This window comes from Schistocerca americana, chromosome 9 (genome assembly GCF_021461395.2).
Source record: "Schistocerca americana isolate TAMUIC-IGC-003095 chromosome 9, iqSchAmer2.1, whole genome shotgun sequence".
Taxonomy (NCBI): Eukaryota; Metazoa; Arthropoda; class Insecta; order Orthoptera; family Acrididae; genus Schistocerca; species Schistocerca americana.
This window is the reverse complement of record NC_060127.1, coordinates 120,628,439-120,650,302: the sequence shown is the minus strand read 5'-3', so window position 1 is coordinate 120,650,302 and position 21,864 is coordinate 120,628,439. Positions and strand designations below refer to the sequence as shown.

Below are 21,864 nucleotides of genomic sequence, written 5' to 3'. Positions count from 1 at the left end.
GTCCCAATCTCTCCCCATGCGATTTTCATCTTTTTTATTGGTTTGTTGTTTAAAGGGATTAAAGTACTAATGTCATCAGTCCCTTTTTCCATAACCACATTCCATTCGCCAGACATTCTACACTGCACTAAAACCTTCAGCCTAAAAGTTTAGGGCGAAGCCTAGACACATCACAAAATGAAGGCGAACAGACAATGCAAGTGGGGAGGGAGAGTAAAAAATGCAGATAGGGTGAGGCCCTGGGAGATAAAGCCAGGCGCCCACCATTACACTGAGTGATAAAAACTCGCCCGCCCGAATAAAGCCCAATACTAGATTAGTCATTGTGGCATTGTCACCTCACACCATAGGTAGTGCGTCAGGAAGGTTAAAAGTCCGTCTCAGGGTGGCTAGAATGGGATAGTCCAACAAGATGTAGTCAACCAAGAGCTGCAGTGACACTGAGGTGGATCCTCGTGACACAGGAAATGACTGTGAGTCAGCCAATTATGACCAATTTGGAGCTGGCAATGGACGATGGAGTCCCTGTGAGTGGCTTGCATGGATGGCCTCACACATTTTTTGCCTCCTTTGTAGCACATTTTTTTTTTTTTTGGCTAAGTTAGTCATTCAGTAATACAGATCCCAAAACCTTTAGGGCATCATACCTATCAGAGATCAGTTTCTGGTCTGCCGATTATGATGTTTCCTTGGGATACAGATGTGGGCGACAGAATGTCCACACTTCTCGAGGGCATAAACAGACTCCTGGATAGTTTTCACCAAAGGCTCGCAACGGTGGCACTGATCGAGAGCTTGTAGGCTGCTTAAGGAGTCGCTACATATGTAGGCGGACTCACCGGTGCAGGAGTGGATATGTTCAAGAGCATCAGAGATGGCTACCAAGTCTGCAGTGAAGACACTGAAGCAATTGGGCCAGGATCGCTGTCCAGTGTGACCAGCATGAGCATACGTGAAGTCAACCTGACGATCTACCATCGATTCTTCAGTGTAGACTATCTGTGAGCCCTGGAACGCGGCCGGCCGTTGTGGCTGAGCGGTTCTAGGCGCTTCAGTCTGGCACCGCGCTACCACTATGGTCGCAGGTTCGAATCCTGCCTCGGGCATGGATGTGTGTGATGTCCTTTGGTTAGTTAGGTTTAAGTAGTTCTAAGTTCTAGGGGACTGATGACCTCAGATGTTAAGTCCCATAGTGCTCAGAGCCATTTTTGAACCTGGAACGCGCCACGAGTAGAGAAAAATTGGCGGCAGAAGGCCTCAGGCTGAACTCTTTTGCGCTGTGGCTGAGGTATGGATGAAGGGGACTGAGAGGAAACGTGGTAGAGGAAGAAGGGAGCGATGGACTGCTGTAATAATCCCTGACATGGACCGCCTGCATATGGCAAAGAAGATTGCAGTGGGAGAGCTGCTGCAAGATTTACATGGAATGTTTTCCAAACAGATGTACCCCACTTCCTTTCATGTTCGTGGCCATCGAGAGATGCCTCAGACAAACCATAAAGTTGCACATAGGTATTTTCTGTCTGAGATGTGTCCATTGAACAATAAAGCAATTGCACTTTGAGCTTGATACTTGCAAATAGTATCCCCAGTCTGATATTTGTCGTATGGTAGGTGCCAAAACATGACACAAGTAGTCACGCTTGGCTCCAATGCTACAGCTGGGGGACGATATGCTGACAATGTTCGAAGAGGGCACAGCCACCTGCACTTGATAAGTGACACAGATACTGCACATGGGTAAAGGTGCTGCGTGGCGCGTTTTTCCGTGGTAACTGGCTTCACCATACCATCTAGAGAAAGTCCAGGCGTTGCGGGTTGAGGGCTAACCATGACAAGTATGGTTTGTGCAGTGTTATTTACAACAATGCATACACCAGCCACAATTACAGAGGTTGGTGCTATCCACAAATGAATGCTCGTTCACTAGAGAAGGCATGTTAAACTTGCACACCAAGCATGTTTGGGCAGACGAAAACCCACATGTGCAGGTGATTCAAAATCTCCAACACAGGGTCAGTATTAACACCTGGGACAGGATAATTCTTGGTGACCATACCATCAGGTCATATCTGCTGTCAGACAGACTAACAGGGTCAATCTATCTCATATTTATTAGATATACTTTGCCTACCCTATTAGATCTATTGCCACTAAATGTTCGGATGGACATGCACACTTTGATGTCAATCTGTAGAATCGCCTCAATGTAGCACATCCCAGTCAGTGGATTTATATAGTTGGACCACATCTGACACATCGACTATTTTCTGTGGGGTAATAAGATTATGACATATGGCTCAGTGGTAACGTCAGCAGACGACATAATTGCTCGAGTCCATAGAGTTTGTGATAGAAACCGCTACTTATGTTGGCTTCATCGAAGTAGTGTGGAATGCAGACCCGTCTTAGACTTCGACACTCTCCAGCGCCAAGCTGTGCATTTCTGGAAATGGCTTCCTTCTGGAAAACAGATCAGTGTGCCTTCCCACACAACATACTAAGCGTTTTCGGTGTTTTTTGGGACACCCTGTACAGGAAGATAGATAACACAATCACTATGTGCTCCAAAGTATCCGGACACCTGACTGAAAATGACTTACAAGTTCGTGGCACCCTCCACCCGTAATGCTGCAATTCAGTATGGTGTTGGACCACCCTTAGCCTTGATGACAGCTTCCAGTCTCGTAGGTATACGTTCAATTAGGTACTGGAAGGTTTCTTCGGGAATGGCAGCCCATTCTTCAGGGAGTGTTGCAATGAGGAGAGGTATCAATGTCGGTCGGTGAGGCCAGGCACGAAGTCGGCTTTCCAAAACATCCCAAAGGTGCTCTACAGAACTCAGATCAGCTCTGTGCAGGTCAGTCCATTACATGGATGTTACTGTCATGTAACCACTCCGCGACAGGCCGTGCATTATGAACAGGTGCTTGATCGTGTTGAAAGATACATTCGCCATCCCCGAATTGCTCTTCTACAGTGGGAAGCGAGAAGGTCCTTAGAACATAAATGCCTGTGCTGCGATAGTGCCACGCAAAACAACAAGGGGTGCAAGCCCCCACCATAAAAATACATGACCACACCATAACACCACTGCCTCCGAATTTTACTGCTGGCACTACATACGCTGGCAGATGACGTTCACCGGGCATTCACCATACATAACCACACCCTGCCATCGGATCGCCACATTGTGTACCATGATTCGTCACTCCACACAACGTTTTTCCACTGTTTAATCGCCCAATGTTTATGTTTCTTACACTAAGCGAGGCGTCGTTTGGCATTTACCAGCGTGGTGTGTGGCTTATGAGAAGCCACTCGACCATGAAATCCAAGTTTTCTCACCTTCAACTGTCATTGTACTTGCAGTGGATCCTGATGCAGTTTGGAATTCTTGAATGATGGTCTGGATTGATGTCTACCTATTACACATTACTATCCTGTTCAACTGTCGTCAGTCTCTGTCAGTCAACAGACGAGGTCAGCCTGTACGCTTTTGTGCTGTACGTGCCACTTCACGTTTCCACTTCAATATCCCATCGGAAATAGTGGACCTAGGTGTGTTTAGGGGTGTGGAAATATCGCGTACAGACGTATGACACAAGTGACACCCAATCGCCTGACCACGTTCGTAGTCCGTGAGTTCCGTGGAGCGCCCCATTCTGCTCTCTCACGATGTCTAATGACTACTGAGGTCACTGATATGGAGTACCTGGCAGTAGGTGGCAGCACAATGCACCTAATATAAAAAACGTATGTTTTTGGTGGAGTCCAGATACTTTTGATCACATTGTGTTTATTGGTCAAATCTTAATACGGTGGTTATGATTGTTACATGCTTACTACTTTCTTTGGAAACACTGACCAGCGTTAAGAAATCGTGATTTTAGTGTCAAAGTATACAACTGACATACAGCTCCAACATTTCTTGACGTAAGTAGCCTTCTATAGGGTCAAACAACATCATTTTATTTCCTACCGAGTATTATTGTGAACACCTGCTGTATCGTCTGTTAATGGATACTTTGTGATGTGGTAATAGCATTCCAGAGGCAACTTCTACTTTCTGCTAAGACAGTAGTGACTCGATGATGTATTGGGGAGTATTGGATGAAAAAATATATTACTCCATTACCACACATACCAGTTACGATTAGGCGCACACTCTGATTTATAGACACGCTATACGGTGGCAGTAATCTAAATTTGCGTCAGAAGCTACAGGGCTTTAATGTGGGCTCTAGATATACAAGGAAGATGACTTTAACATGGGAGACATGATGTTATGACGAAACTGTAATTCCTTCCTGCATGGGAGCAATACTGCAGCAGAAAGAGGCATAGCGGGAAACCGAACCAGGTGGTGCAGTGGTTAGCACACTGGACTCGCGTTCGGGAGGACGACGGTTCAATCCCGCGTCCGACCATCCTGATTCCCCTGAATCTCTTCAGGCAAATGCCGGGATGGTTGCTCTGAAAGGGCACGGCCGACTTCCTTCCCCATCCATTCAAATCCGATGAGACCGATGACCTCGCTGTTTGGTCTCTTGCCCCAAACAACCCAAACCACCCACCCACCGCATAGTTGGAAAAACTGGTGAGGAGATAGCTCTGCAGGTACGACTTATAACTATGCAATTGACTGTTAGTGTCTGACCCTATGGAGCGCTGTCCAAATGTGTGCTATCAGTATGAAAGTGTTATGTAAAATCAGGAGAAACTTATTGTTCTTTCAAACCAAAACATTGTTCCCACAGTACATGCCGTATGTAGGGATATTTCCGGATTGTGATTGGTTTCAATTTCTAAGAACAATGTTATTCCTCAAGTCTTGAGAAAAAGGAAACAATGTCTCTAACAGCCTCTCTACCAAAGATTTCGAGTATAAAACGGAAATGTAACACTTCTGTTGCAACTTCTATAGCAGTAGACAAATGCAGATGCCGCACGTAGTGCCACTACTGGGGTAGTGGGCATCAATAGACATGCAATATCAAGCATAGTGGATGAAGTCGCTTGGGCAGATTTCCTACGGCTTCTAACTGTTTGCTACTATTAAAATGCAATACTACTACAATATACGAGGGCTGTTCAATAAAGAATTATCATACATTTTTATGGTCTTAATTTCCCGCACTATAATTTTATCTTATCATATTGTGTTAGTTTAATGTGCAACAAACACGCCATAGTAATTTCATTGTTGGGACTCCTGATTCCCGCCTGTGAGAGGCAGGCAAGGGCAGACGTGTTCAGTATAATTTTATCTTATCATATTGTGTTAGCTTAATATGCAACAAACACGCCATAGTAATTTCATTGTTGGGACTCCTGATTCCCGCCTGTGAGAGGCAGTCAAGGGCAGACGTGTTCAGTATAATTTTATCTTATCATATTGTGTTAGTTTAATGTGCAACAAACACGCCATAGTAATTTCATTGTTGGGACTCCTGATTCCCGCCTGTGAGAGGCAGGCAAGGGCAGACGTGTTCAGTATAATTTTATCTTATCATATTGTGTTAGCTTAATATGCAACAAACACGCCATAGTAATTTCATTGTTGGGACTCCTGATTCCCGCCTGTGAGAGGCAGTCAAGGGCAGACGTGTTCAGTATAATTTTATCTTATCATATTGTGTTAGCTTAATGTGCAACAAACACGCCATAGTAATTTCATTGTTGGGACTCCTGATTCCCGCCTGTGAGAGGCAGGCAAGGGCAGACGAGTTCAGTATAATTTTATCTTATAATTTTATCTTATCATATTGTGTTAGCTTAATGTGCAACAAACACGCCATAGTAATTTCATTGTTGGGACTCCTGATTCCCGCCTTTGAGAGGAAGGCAAGGGCAGACATGTTCAGTACCGTCCACCGTTACAATGAAGGTAACACGCGAGGAACAATATGCGGCTTTGAAATTCTGCTTTCGTCTCAACAAATCTTCAGCTGAGGCCTATACAATGTTACAGGACGCCTATGGAGAGTCTGTTTTTCCCTACAGCACAGCTCGAAGGTGGTTTAAGATGTTTAAAGAGGGGAGACAATCAATTTCAATTGAAGGTGAACACGATGCTCCAGTTACTGCTCTTACGGAAGGAAACATCAACACTGCTGTTGTCATTGTGGGAGAGGATCGACGAATTACCTTAAGTTTCTGAAATACTGAACATTTCATTGGGTGCCACCCACACGTTGGTGACAGAAAAATTGCTCATAAAACGTGTTTGTGCGCGATGGGTTCCAAGACTTTTGATTCCTGAACAAAAGGGCATTTGCGTGCAGGTCTGCATGCAGTTAAGGTTGATGTTAGATGAAGATCCGGAGTTTCTTTCAAATGTAATCACTGCTGATGAAACTTGGCTACATTATTTTGATGCTGAGAGCAAACAGCATAGCTCAGTGTGGAAATGTCCTTCATGACCAACCCCTGAAAAAGCTGCTACTGGAATGGTTTATGACCATGTTGTACCTGCACACGCATCAGTGCCTGGACAATACTGCAAGGATGTCCTGAAAGCATTGCAAGTCCAAATCAGGAGGAAAATACCACATTTCCGTGAAGCAGGCTGGATGCAGCACCAATTTAATGCGCAGTCGCATATTGCCAGATATTACATATTGCTGAATACCTTGCAAAAATCAACGTGAAGTGCATCTCTCACCATCCCTACTGTCCGGATTTGGTCCCATGTGACTTTTTTCTATTCTCTAACATGAAGAAAAGCCTTCGTGGAAGGCATTACCAATCGTCAGAAGCAGTGGTGAAGGCTGCGGAGGCGATTTTGGACCTCTCAAAAAATGGTTTCCAGCATGTATTTGAAGACTGGCAGGAACGCTGGGACAAGTGCATCACATTCATGGGATACTCCTTTGACAAGGACCATCAAAATTATGACGATGAGTACAGGTATGTTGTCAAAAAAAAAGCACATTCTTTATCGAACAGCTCTCGTATAACAAAAGACGCTGTTTTACCTAATACTTTGGATATGGGAATCACGTAAGATATGTAAACATTTTGGATATTCTGTATGATGTACATTGCATTAGAGATACACAGTCACAAATACTACAGTCCATTTAGCAGAAAATGGTGTATAATTATGTCCAAAGGATGTAGCTGTTCTTTGTTAAAGTGAAGTATCCACATTCTATATTGAGACAAGTTACACCTAGACAGGTCAACTCTAACACCGTCTTAACACATCCTACGAAAAAACTGACCTGTGCTACAGTTCAGAATCATCTGTCAACAAGTATGCTTTTTAATGTTGGAAATAGCAACTCACAGGCAACTAGAACACAGTTCTAAGCTGTATCGGGGAATACTGCATGGAAAAAACCACAATTAGTTGCCAACACCCAGATGTCATGTTACGGTGATGTATAGATACACTTAGAAGAAAGCGAAATATTCGGGAAGTATTCGGAATTTGCAACAGAAGCTAGGGAGCTTTAATATGAGTCTAGATGTATAAGGTGGAGGTGACATCACATATGTGTACGTTAATAAAAGAAAAACGATGAAACGTTCTAAGTTCCATGGGTCGAATAAACTGTGTAAACACGTGCTGTCAAGTAAGATTATGCAGTTATACAGGGATGAAGATACCGTCACATAAGGGAATGGAGCCGTGGATTAGGTAGAGGCAAGCTTCCCTAGGGATCCAACGGAACACTTCATTAGTCAGTCAATGATTCTTGTGCGGGATAGGAACCATTGAAAACTTGGTGCTTAGATCAGTGTTTTGCAGTATCTATCACTTTACTGCGCAACGTCTTAGATGATTTGGTTAGAAGACAGCGAATTCCAGTGGCTGGGTAACTGCTAATGGGACCTGGACGAAGGTAAATGTAGCACCTTGCGTTTAAATAGGCGAAGAGACCAACTGTTGTTCTATTATGCTGTTGGTGATAAATCACTGCACTGCACGTTCCGTACCTGTTTACACGAACAGTTTGTACTCCATTGTTGCTTTGCGTAGTTCAGTACGGTTCCTTTCCGTGAGTCTTAAATCCGAAAATTGTGTTGTGGCATTGCACCCCACATGTAAACTATCAGGTAGAGATACTTAATTCAGCCACAATCGCATAAATAACCATCTACAGCCTAATTGTGCTTGACTTGATAGTTGTCATTTACCAGAAAGTAACCAAAAAGCAAGTAAAGATCTCCTGAAATAAGAGATGATATCCCTTAAGAAAGTTCATTCAATTTTCAAACAAGAGAAAACACGCCTAATCATGTCACACCATGTCACACTCATTCTCACTCATTCCTATGATAATACCGAAAAATTCTAAAAGTCATTACCCCAAAATGCCACGGACGATTCAGCATTCTTGTTCCAACGAAATATTTGCCTCAGTGCGCTATTAAACACTTTATTATTCAACTTCATATATTTCTAACTGGCGACTCTTTCATTACGTGTTCAGTCGACTGGATCTACTCCAGCACTGCATTCACGCACTCGGTACTAACTCGCACTTCAATGCGATACCCCAAAAGGCGGGAGACTATAGGAAGGTGTAGAAGCTAAGGGTGACCAGCTGACACCTGTTGCTAGATAGCTCGCTGGATAGGATTATCGATCACGGTATCCTAACATCACATATGTACCTGTTGAGCTGGTGTGTCTATGTTGTACAATGATTCTGTGAGTCTCTTGCTACCATCTCTTAATATTTTCTAATTCTATCTTTGTCTTGCTTTCTCATTTCAGCTCTTGGGCGACTTAATGTTCACGTACCACGCGGTTCGTGTGGCCAAACTCCACAACCTGAAGTCGAAGGCTCCAGCCTACTTCTTTGTCTGCCACTATAGGAACGACCGAATTTCCCAGGGGCCCATAGGAGATCTGTTACGCAGTGCGGGGAAGATATTTGACGGTACTGTACTTTGTGTACTATCTCTGGAAGGGATCACTTACTGCGTGCAAAATCTCTTCCAGTTTGATTATAACACGTGTAACTGATATTAACTTCGTCCTTTTGTGTAGACGAAGAAATGTTAAAACACTGGCAATATAATGTGAGGGCTAATCACTGACTGTTATAGCAAATTACTTATGTATTTATTTTATTAGGCTGTATTAGGTCCACAGCGCACATTCTTCCATTATGTCATGTCTCCTTTGACGTAAGCTTATTGTTTACTGTTAATATTGTAGTGTACATAGCGCATGATCTAACTTTCCATTTCACTTTTGGCTCAAATAAAACGTTAACTTGAGTGAAGCTTTACTCACTAAAAAGGATAATTTTATATATTAGATGAAAGTTCATATGAGAAAAGTAAAATTATCATTTACTTATATGAATTGTTCACTCCAGAGGAACCATGTTTGTTGCTAAAGTATACTCTGCAGCTACTTCTTTTTGTTGATTTCGCTTTTGAAACAAATGTTTGCTTTGATTATATTATTTTTAAATATTAGAGAAAATTATAAATTCCTTGCTTGAAAAACATTGCATTCACCAACTGGCGTCTACTTCACACATGCCGGATGGGTGATAATGAACGTCCTTTTGTCTCTACTGTCTCTATAGTCCTCCTGACCATGTGTCGTACCAGTGTTGGCGTCTCCAAGACTTTCTCATACTGACTCCTCTCCAGTTGAGCAACTTTTACATTTGACTTTTGAAATTTTATAGCCATTTATATTATCACTGTTTTCATACAACAACAAACCTGTTTCTTTTCAAGAGTTTTCATTTTTCCTAAATTTACGAATTCGTATCTTTATAGACAAGAATCAATCATGTTTTCATAACGCTTCTTTCTAGTATAGCATGTGAATTTCCTTTCAGTATTTAATAAAGCCTAAATTTGGTAAATGATGTTGTCAAATAGATTATATTAATTTAACAGACGTTGAGGAAATAAAGAGTTTTGCTCTAAATATTTCATTTTAAGTAGCTAGATTAAAACTACATAAAGTTGTCTATGTGTTAACAACACTTCATTTTTATTACACTGATAATTTCATAAAACTATTAACCTCTGTAAAACCTATTACTATCTTTAATGAACTTTCCATCTAGCTATAATATGCTCTGAAGTGCCAAAGAGACTGGTATAAGTAAGCATATTCAAATTCAGACATATATATACAGGAAGAATACAAAGCTGCGTTCGGCAACGCCTATATAAGACAACAAGAGACTGGCGCAATTTTTAGAGCGGTTACTGCTGCTATAATGGCAGGTTATCATGATTTAAGCGAGTTTGAACGTGGTGTTATAGTCAGCGCACGAGCAATGGGACACATCATCTCAAAGGTAGGGATGAAGTGGAGAGTTTCCCGTACGACCATCTCACGAATGTACCGTAAATATCAGGAATCTGGTAATACATCAAATCTCCTACATTGCTCCATCCGGAAAAAGATCCTACAAGGACGGGACCAACGACGACAAAAGAGAATCGTTAGAACGTGTACAGGTATGGGGCAATCTCATAAATCCATGGACCCCGCCTGTCAGCCAGGGGACTGTTCAAGCTAGTGGAGGCTCTCTAATGGTGTGCGGCGTGTGCAGTTGGAGTGATATTGGATCCTTGATTCGCCTAGATACGACTCTGACAGGTGACAGGTACGTAAGTATTGTGTCTGGTCACTTGCATCCATTCATTGGGCATTCCGACGGACTTGGGCAATTCCAGCGGGACAGTGCGACACTCCATGCGTGCAGAATAGCTACAGAGGGGCGCCAGGAACAGTCTTCTGTGTTTAAACAATTCCTCTGACCAGCAAACTCCCCAGACATGAACAATTGAGAATATCTGAGTCGCGTTCCAACGTGCTGGTCAGAAGAGATCTACACCCCCTCATTCTCTTACGGATTTATGGACAACCCTGGAGGATTCATGGTGTCAGTTCCCTCCAGCAGTATTTTAGACATTAGTAGAGTCCATGTCACGTCGTGTTGCGGCACGTCTGCGCGCTTGCAAGAGCCCTACACGATATTAGGCAGCTGTACCAGTTCGTTTGGCTCTTCAGTGTATATGTTAGTTGGCCAGCAGGATTTCATCGTTTATGCACGCCTTGTGTATTGAATATCACAGACAGACGTTATTAGATCAAATGAGCAGTCCTAACTCACGGTCACGAACGTGTGATTTTGTTGACGTCTTACGGATAATTATAGCCCACTACGCTACTGTCCAGAGCCATTGTTCTTGAAATACCGGCGGTGTAATTTCTTTGAAGTTGTTTATATGTGGAAGCAAAGAAGACATAGAAATCAGATTAGCATAGGCAAAGTGGGAATTCCTGGTCCAGAGAAGTCTAATCGTACCAAACGTAGGTCTTAATTTGAAGGAGAAGTTTCTGAGAATGTACGTTTGGAGCACAGCATTGCATAGTAGTGACTCATAAAGTGTAGGAAGACAGCAATAGAGTAGAATCGAAGAATTTGAGATGTTGATGCTACAGAAGAATGTTAAAAATTGGGTGAATTTATAAAAATAAGGGATAAGGAAGCTTTCGACAAAATGTAGGAGGAAACGGACGTTTGGAAAACTCTGGCATAAAGAAGGGGCAAGATGACAGGACATGTGTTAAGACATAAAGAGATAAATTACATGGTAAAAATGGTTCAAATGCCTCTGAGCACTATGGGACTCAACATCTATGATCATCAGTCCCCCAGAACTTAGAACTACTCAAACGTAACTAACCTAAGGACATCACACAACACCCAGTCATCACGAATTACATTGTACTAGAAGGCGCTGTGGAAAGTGAAAGCTGTGGAAGAGGACAGAAATGAAAATACATGTAACAAATGATTTACGACACAGGGTGTAAGTGCTACTCTGAGATGAAAAGGTTGGCACAGGAGTGGAATTCTTGATGGTTATATCAACCCAGTCAGAGGACTGATCAATTAAAAAAAAGTGTGAGGGCTTGAACTGCAGACTGCATGTTATTTATGGAAATTTATTTATATTTTGGTCTTGTCTGGGATTTGATTGTAAGTGGCCTAGTCCTGGGTGGGTCTCCAAATATCGAGGCCCATCCCGTTCGCCTCTTCCCTCCCCACAAAACCACCGTCCCACCACCACCACCACCACCACTGCCGCGGTGTAGTGATGGATCGTGTCCTCGTCACGTTGCAGGTTGTTGCACACGATATGGCCAGACTGTAGTCGGGTGCTTAGCTGGGCAGCGAAGAATGAGGGAAAGATGGATGTAGTTCCACCTCTCCCAGTCTTAATTCCCATCTATCGATAGCTATCCAATACAATTTACACAACATGTGAGAGAATGTTACTTCTTTCACTACGAGAACTTGTGGTCCCTGGCGTTGAACTGTGTTCGTGTCTCGAAGAATTGGTGTTCTCGTTTGTTTCAGGTGCTGTGCACGGAGGGGGCTACAGCTACACCGTTTGTATGGAAAATTTAGGCGGCGCTCCAGAGCCCGGCTCCTTCGAAGCGAAACTGACGGACCAGCTGTCGCGCCTCTGGACCAACTTTGCAAAAACAGGGTGAGTACCAGAAGCAGTAGAAGCTGCACGGGTGAGGCACACGTGCAATTGGTCCGCCAAATACAATGCTCATGTTGGTTATCACTGCATGCACAACGTATTGTCTTTTCCGTTTGTCTTAACTTTGTTGTTTCATTTTCCTTCCTTCCACTTTTTTAATGCTGCCCGCTGCAACAACTTCCCTCATGTGTCAAAGTCTAGATCTCCGAGTAGCACTAATACCCAACGTTTTCAGTTATGTCTTGCACATATTTTAATTTTGCTGCTTGGGTTGTGGAAGAGCAATGAATATTAAGAGAACTTAAATAATTAAACGAGCGATCAGAAATAAGAGCAATTTATTAACTGACAAACACCTTGTAAAGAAACAAGAAAGAGAGTCATTATGAATTTTTTTTAGAGTTTTTTGAACTATGCTTGTGAGGCGTGGGCTCTTGTGAAAGAAGAAAAGAAGAAAAATAGCAGCAATACGGATGTGGATTTGAAGAAGAGCACAAAAGCATCCTAGACTGAAAGCAGATGCAATGAGAAAAGAAAATTCCAAAAGTAATTAAAGAATGAACATTGATTAAACTGATATCAGATGTAAAAGTTAATTATACATATAGACATAACAGTTTTGGAAGAAAAATCCTGGGAGAAAAACGAAGATATAGGGCAATAAAATGAGTGTTACAAAGCGTTATGAATGAAGTGAACTGTTACAACTACAAGCAAGCAGTAAAACTGCCAGGGCACAGAAAAGAGAGATATGTAAACAAGGCATTGCCTTCAGCGTTTGATGATGGTGACAGTTGTCCGTCAAACATTATGGTCAATGCTCCTACCTTTTCTTTCTTATTCCTTTTCCTCTTTCCTTTTTTGTGTGCCTCACGCCACATACTTTTCCCTTGGCTTCGTTGATTGTGTTTCATCACATTCCTCGCTCTCTCCCTCTTCTACCTTTTTTTCTCATGTCCATTGCTGCTAATGTTCATAGTTTATATCCACCTTCCCACAGTTTATATTTATTGCTGTAGTTATCATAAAAGAATGTAAATTATGTATTTTTCCTGCACCTTAAGCACTTTCCAAATGCTGTATTCTACATTAGATGTAACTTATAACATGCTTAAGGTAATGTATGTAATATACAATTTAGACAATGGCTGGACAGATGTTTAGCCCTATGGGCCTAATTTGGCCAAGTTAATTAAGTAAGTGAACCTGTGATTGTTTGGTTGTGAGTAACCTTTCCCTTTCCATGTGCAGCCAACTTTCTGACCCAGAGGTGGAGGTGTCATGGCCGCCTTTCACAGAGAAGGACCAGTCCTACTTGCACATCACCAGTAATGGGCTGTGCATAGCCAGGCGGCCGTTTGAGGAGCGGATGGCCTTCTGGGAGAAACTCTACAACCAGTACGACAGCTAGCCGCCAGCATCAGCGCAGAACCCAGCTGCATCAGAGGAAGTCGTCTAAATGTGATCAGGAGAGGCAGTGGCCAGTCTTCATGCCGACTACCAGAAAAACCTTAAACATGTTATGAACAATGGATGTTTGAAATATTGTGTCTGTAGAATGAAAATGCATGAAATACATCGTCACAATACATTCCTTTTTCTTATTTTCTACTTGCAGATCGTCAATGACACATTCCGATTTTGCCCTCTCGTATTCCAACTTCAGTGACGATACGAAATTCGCTTTTTCTTTTCGTCGGACGTGTTATGATTATTCCGACACGAATCTCTCTCCTTTGCCACTCTCTGCATCTCAGAGTAGCACTTGCAACCCAACATTCTCAATTATTTGCTGTAGATACTCAAATCGCTGACTCCTCCTGTGTTTTAACCCTGTACAGCTCCCTGCAGTACTATGAGAGTTATTCATTGCTGTCTTAACACATGTCCTATCATCCTGTACTTTGTTGTTGTCAATGTTGTCCACTTGTTCCTCTCCTCGGCGATTCTGTGGAAAAACCTCCTGACTGTCTTATCACTACACCAGAGCCATTAACATCCTTTCATAGCTCCACATCACATACGCATCGATTCTCTTCTGTTACGGAATTCCCACAGACAGTGGCTCACTTCTGCACAAAATCTGTGCTCCAAATGTACATTCTCAAAAAGTTTTTCCTCAGATTCATGTGTACGTTTGATACTGTAATCCGTTCATCATAAGAATAAACCTGATGTAAACAAACACAAACGCGATGATTGGTCAGAAGCCGTAGCACACGTAGACTGGTGTTGTTCCTCTCTTGGCAGTAGGTCCTACTTATGTATTAGATATAGTATTACTAAGTTACGTTAAATGGATCTTTAAGACATTCGAATGTTTTAACAGACATCAACGTTTTTCTTAATGATGCTTTAGCTACGTAGTTTTTATTTCAAAAATCGTGTACAGTCATAGCCTCTGCATCTTTGTGCTCTGATTGTCACGCTGTTAATGCACAGAATAAAAATGGCTGAAGCTGCTTTCTGTTTCGTAGTGAAACACGCGCGTGGAACACTGTTAATAAGTTCCGAGAAATAGGCTCTTATTAATGTTTTTCATAAATTTACGGACATAATCGGCTTTCAAATTTTCCGGTGACTGTATGTAATACAGTTGATTTATTAATCGATGTCGAATGTGCAGCGCAGTCGGTAGCGTAACGGCAACTTAACCAAATACAGTTAATGGTTCAAAGCTCCCCCGTATAATTTTTAGCTCGTTCAATTTGAAATACCTACATATCGTAATTATAATACTCATCATCATTTTTTGTGAGTAATGCACGTCTTCTTGTTTCTAATTACATATTAGACGCGAAACTCCTGTTTTCATTTCAAATACAAATTCTTAACTCGGGTGTTTAATAAAAGACTGTTCATAAAAGTTACTTAAATTAATAAACCATAACGATTTAATTTTTAAGACAAAAATGAAGAACCACACATCACTGCCGAACGCTGACGGGATATAGAACTGCTTGTCATAAAAGAAGAATAGAACATACGGCACCTATCGGCTTCATGGATTCTGTTATTGATAGGCTCGTTACCAAATGGTTCAACTGGCTCTGTGCACTATGGGACTTAACATGTGAGGTCATCAGTCCCCTAGACTTAGAGCTACTTAAACCTAACTAACCTAAGGACATCACACACATCCATGCCCGAGGCAGGATTCAAACCTGCGACCGTAGCAGTCGCGCGGTTCCCGACTGAAGCGCCTAGATCCGCTCGGCCACCGCGGCCGGCAGGCTCGTTATCAACGAAGCAGTTGACACTTATAGAATTGAAATGTATGTCTCGGCTTCGGATAAGGAAGGAGCTAAGAGATTACCAGACGACTGACTGTAATTAATACCTTCAGTGGCTTCAGTATTCAACAGTACGATGAAATCCCTGCAGTATGCTTTTGTATTACAAACAACTCGCTCAGAAAAATTACCCTATGTTTAAGTTAGAAATTTTCATCACTGTTGTTTGTAATTAGAATACTATGTAAGGTGAGAACGAGTGCATTTCATGCTTTCCGTCTGGTCACCTAAGAAGCGCGCGGTATTGCTGGAGATTCTCCGAATATTATTTCATTCTCTTTAAAAATTAAATGACATTCACAGCTATTTCATTTCTTTGTTCGTGTCTTTTTATGTTTGAACTGCAACTGCTCACATCATTGCAGGCTAGTTGGACCGCTGGCTGGCCAGTTCTGTCCAAGTTTAATGCGCCGTTAAAGCTGTTGTCCCATATTATCGCTGAATTTATCTGGATGTAACGCAGCATAAAACGTATCCTTATGATTGTACTTGACTGTACTGGTCACAGCTCGACTTCCGCTCCACGTGAAACGAAATCCAATGAGACTCAAGCAAACGCGGTAGAATATACGCGTAATGTTTACATCAGGTTTATTCTTATGATGAACGGATTGTAGCAGACTTCTTTTGGCTAGAAACGCCCTCTTCGCCACCTGTTAGTCTGCTTTTTGCCAGGGCGTCCTTAAGAGTGACGCCTCCGAGCTTTTTATGTGAAAACTCTTACAGTTTTTTAAATGACACAAACGTTATTAACATTCTATAGCTATATTTTCGTTGTCTGCATGCTTATTTCCCAACATAGTCACAGTGGTGATGAATAGGTTTGTCCCAACGAGAGCCCAGTTTGTTGATGCCGCCACTGTAGAATGTTTCATATTAGTGACGGAGTCAAAACCTCACCTCTGCTGGTCCTTCATCACTATCAAAGTGAACTCCTCGATGGTGTTCTTTAAGTTACGGAAACAGATGAAAATCGGATGGACCAAGTCGGAACTGACTGGAGGATGATCGATGACAGTGAATCCAAGGCTTTTGTTTAACCCATCCACTATCCCACAGACAAAAGAGAATACAGCATTTTCAGTTGTTAAATGACTTCTAAACAGCCAAACCGTACATTGCATAGCAAATCGTGTGATACAAAATGATGAATTATTACCCTTACATGTATAGCCTTTCGAATAACTTTAGCAAACACTGATGGCATAGAAATAGGTCTAAAATTGTGTACGTTATCCCTCGCTCCTTCTTTATAAAGCGTTTTTACTACTGAGTACTTTAATCGTTCGGGAAACTGTCCATTCCTAAAGGAAAAATTACCAATATGGCTAAGTACAGGGCTAACATGTGCAGCACGGTACTTTAATAGTGTGCCAGGCAATCCATCATATCCATGAGAGTCCTTAGTCTTCAGTGATTTACTTATTGACTCAATCTCCCCCTTGTCTATATCTCAGAGGAGTATTTCAGACACCAATACCGGAAAGGAATTTGCCAAGAGAGTTATATGATTCCCTGTAGAAACAAAATTTTTATTTAATTCACCAGCACTGCTCAGAAAATTATTATTAAATACTGCACATATATCTGATTTATCAGTAACAGAAATATTTTCGCTATGAACTGACTTTATATCGTCGACCCTATGCTGCTGACCAGACACTTCCTTCACAACTGGTTTTAATTTTATCATGTGAATTAGCTATTCTATTTGCGTTCCTAATAACATTTTAATCACCTTACAATACTGTTTATAATGGGCTAATGTAATTTGATTCTGACTACTTCTAACATTTTCATATAGTTCCCGCTTTGTTCTATATGATATCTTTATCAAACTATTCAGCCTCTCAGGATGCCTTTTCTACATACACATCTACATCCATATTCCGCAAGCCACCTGACGGTGTGTGGCGGAGGGTACCTTCAGTATCTCTAGCGGTTCTCCCTTCTATTCCAGTCTCGTATTGTTCGTGGAAAGAAAGATTGTGGGTATGCCTATGTGTGGGCTCTAATCTCTCTGATTTTATCCTCGTGGTCTCTTCGCGAGATATACGTAGGAGGGAGCAATGTATTGCTTGACTCCCCGGTGAAGGTATGTTCTCGTAACTTCAACAAAAGCCCGTACCGAGCCACTGAGCGTCTCTCTTGCAGAGTACTCCACTGGAGTTTACCTCTGTTATCTCCGTAATGCTTTCGCGATTACTAAATGATCCTGTAACGAAGCGCGCTGCTCTCCGTTGGATCTTCTCTATCTCTTCTATCAACCCTAACTGGTACGGATCCCACACCGGTGAGCAGTATTCAAGCATTGGGCGAACAAGTGAACTGTAACCTACTTTCTCTGATTTCGGACTGCATTTCCTTAGGATTCTTCCAATGAATCTCAGTCTGGCATCTGCTTTACCGACGATTAATTTTATATGGCCATTAAATTGTAAATTGTAAAAATTCTGTGAATTCGCAGCACATTACACTTGTCTACATTGAGATTCAATTGCCATTCCCTGCACCATGCGTCAATACTTTGCAGATCCTCCTGCATTTCAATACAATTTTCCATTGTTACAACCTCTCGATATACTACAGCATCATCCGCAAAAAGCCTCAGTGAACTTCCGATGTTATCCACAAGGTCATTTATATATATTGTGAATAGCATCCGTCCTATGACACTCCCCTGCGGCACACCTGAAATCATTCTTACTTCGGAAGATTTCTCTCCATTGAGAACGACATGCTCCGTTCTGTTATCTAGGAACTCTTCAATCCAATCACACAATTGGTCTGGTAATCCATATGCTCTTACTTCGTTCATTAAACGACTGTGGGGAACTGTATCAAACGCCTTGCGGAAGTCAAGAAACACGGCATCTACCTAGGAACCCGTGTCTATGGCCCTCTGAGTCTCGTGGGCGAATAGCGCGAGCTGGGTTTCACATGATCGTCTTTTTCGAAACTCATGCTGGTTCCTACAGAGTAGATTTATAGTCTCCAGAAAAGTTATTATACTCGAACATAATACGTGTTCCAAAATTCTACAACTGATCGACTTAGAGATATAGATCTACAGTTCTGCACATCTGTCCGACGTTTCTTCTTGAAATCGTGGATGACCTGTGCCCTTTTCCAATCTTTTGGAACGCTACGCTCTTCTAGAGACCTACGGTACATCGCTGCAAGAAGAGGGGCAAGTTCCTTCCCGTACTCTGCTTAAAATCGAACTGGTATCCCATCAGGTCCAGCGGCCTTTCCTCTTTTGAACGATTTTAATTGTTTTTCTATGCCTCTGTCATGCCTTTTACTGCTATTACCCACTTTAGAACGTTATAATGGAAATCAAATTTCAAAGAGCATGAGAAACTTGTTAATGAAAGCATTATATTTGTCATCTATGTTACCGGCACTATAAACATTCTTGTTGTTTTACGAGATTTAAAAAAACACTTTTGCCGTTGGATTAACTTTCCTACTTAGTTTGTAATTATATGTGACATTTGTTTGGCTACAAAGCCTTTTAGTGTCAAAATTTGTGCGTCGTGGTCTAAAGGCCATTCACCCTTTTTCTAACAGAATGCCCATCCAGCAATGAAGAATGATTAAAAATATTGTCTTCGGATGTGCTACTGATCCCCTGCACCCTAGCTGGAAAAAATACAGTCTGCATGAGATCATATAAATTTAGGAGATATACGTACATACTTTTTCTTGCACAACCAAACACAAAATTAATATTGAAGTCACCACATATTACTACTTGCTGGTACTTCCTATAAAGTAAATCCATAACCCTCTCTAGCTTGATCAGAAATGCTCTGAAGTCAGAGTTAGGGGACCTATAAACAACAACAATTAGAAGTTTAGTTTCACTAAACACAACTTCCCCTGCACAACATTCAAATATCTGTTCAGTGCAGTGCCGTGATACGTCTACGGACTCATATGGAATGCAGTTATTTACATACATGTCCACTCCCCCACACAGCAAGAAACTTCTTGAAAAACAGCGAGCTAATCTGTATCGTGGTAAAGAAAGCATCTGAATGGTCAAATTATTTAAGTGGTCTGCGACCTATCAATAATTTTACAGTCAAAATCTATAAGCAGTTCACTAACTTTATCTTTAAAACTTCTTGATGAATTATGCTAGCTCCTTATCTACTTGGAAACATGACGCCCCCTGAAAGTGAGCCCTTAGTTGGACTTCTTTTAAGCAGGTATACCTATCAGCTGACTCCAATGTAAAGAAGGTGCACCTCCAGCACCAACTACAACAGGAATTTTTCCATGAATGATCCCACCACCCACCCACTACACTGCCACCTATAAGCTTTGCCAGCGTCCCCTTCCCATACCTATTACCTATAGGGGTGCAGGTCATGCCCGATAGACCCAACTGGCACCACTGAGATGCGATCCATACGCGCCTAACAGCCGCATTAAGACGAAGCGAATCGTGATGCTGAAACAGTTGCACGAAATTCACATTAGTGCTACGAGTTTGAGTAGCTATCTTTACCAGGTCACCACAGACCTCATATTTCCCGTCCCTATGAAGACTATTCCCTACTCCAACCACTATCACTACCTGATCCTTCTTCGTAAAATTCCTACACAACTTCCCTATGCTATCAGTCACCTGAGCCACCCCTGCAATAGGATTAACAATGCTGGTGACCTGGTACTCACTCCCCAGCACTTCCTGCAACTGCTGGCCACACCTCTACCATGCGAACTACCTAGCAGCAGAAGCTTCTCGTTTCTCTTAAACTCCTAACTGGACTTCAGTGTGGAACCGCGCTGCAGCTACGGTCGCAGGTTCGAATCCTGCCTCGGGCAAGGATGTGTATGATGTCCTTAGGTTAGTTAGGTTTAAGTAGTTCTAAGTCTAGGGGACTGATGATCTCAGATGTTAAGTCCCACAGTGCTTAGAGCCATTTGAACCATTTTCTTCTTCTCAGGGGGTGTTCTGGAGGTGCGACCTGACCCATCTCGTCATGTTCCATGGGGTTCCGTGATCCATTCTGCACACAGCCGTTGCTCTGCCGACACACTTCGTCCCACACGAGCAGCAGCTTCCCGGGTGGAAGGACCACACACTCACGCCAGTAATGCGCCCTCACTCAAACTCGCTGATTTGACGCTATCGTTCGCGCATGCATCTCCGAGGCATCCTGTACGTCTTCTCAAATCACACCAACCCATTACCTTCGGTTTATAGCGACAACGAGAGCTGCAAGCGCATTTAAACGGTTGGTGGTGTTGCGCCGCGATATTGTTGTTGATCTCGAACCCGAGGGGCCGACATCTTTCAAATGCTAATCATTTCTGCAGAACATTCTAATGTACATATTCTGTGAATATGAACGTCCTATCTCTAGTCGTTCAATGTGTTCTGTTTTTGTGCATATGAGTGTACGTTTGGAGCACAACGCTGTATGGACGTGAAACATGAACTTTGGGAAACCGGAAAAGACGGGTACAAGAGCGTTTCAGGCGTGATCTTATGGAAAGATGTTGTAATGGACAGATAAGATAAGAAATGAGGAAATTCTCCAGCAAATCAGTGATGGGAAGAGTGTACAGGGGACACTGACAGGAACTAGGGACGGGATGATATGACACGTGTTAAGACATGAAGAAATAACTTCCATGATATATTAGGAATTTGTAGATAGTAACAGGTGGTTGGGAAGACTAGAATAGAGCCAACAAATAAATGAAGCAGTACGTTCCTTTATAAACTGTGCTACACAATTAAAGGATCACTTTTCGAATCTTCGTAATTGTCTTCCACTGAGAAGTATTAGTTTAAATTTGGCCCCGAGTTGCCTGCGAGCTGCCTCTGTACTGATGCCCTGTGACGTCACTATCTGGTGCAGCGACGCTTCAAACGGTAAGTTGTCGAGACATGCGGAAAAAAGGCCACAGCCCAGAAGTTTGTATGAGGCGCAAGATGGATTACTGAAGCCGCATTGGCGCCAGATTTTACCACAATTCTGGCCAGCGCCATCGTCGACCTCTCATACATCGTCAGTTACGACCTCTATCCCAAGTCGTTTAACGCCTCAGC

General features: G+C 42.3%; 1 protein-coding gene across 1 annotated transcript in view; it reads left to right on the top strand.

The window, feature by feature from the left end:
* The window catches only part of LOC124551157 (esterase FE4-like), a 106,361-nt gene extending 92,272 nt beyond the window's left edge, over positions 1 to 14,089 (top strand). Inside the window, exons 8-10 of the mRNA XM_047126125.1 lie at positions 8,732 to 8,897; positions 12,366 to 12,498; positions 13,750 to 14,089. Coding sequence (XP_046982081.1) covers positions 8,732 to 8,897; positions 12,366 to 12,498; positions 13,750 to 13,909 — 459 coding nt within the window. The 3' untranslated portion in view covers positions 13,910 to 14,089. The remainder of the gene's footprint in view (positions 1 to 8,731; positions 8,898 to 12,365; positions 12,499 to 13,749) is intronic.
* The last annotated feature ends 7,775 nt before the right edge of the window (positions 14,090 to 21,864 follow it).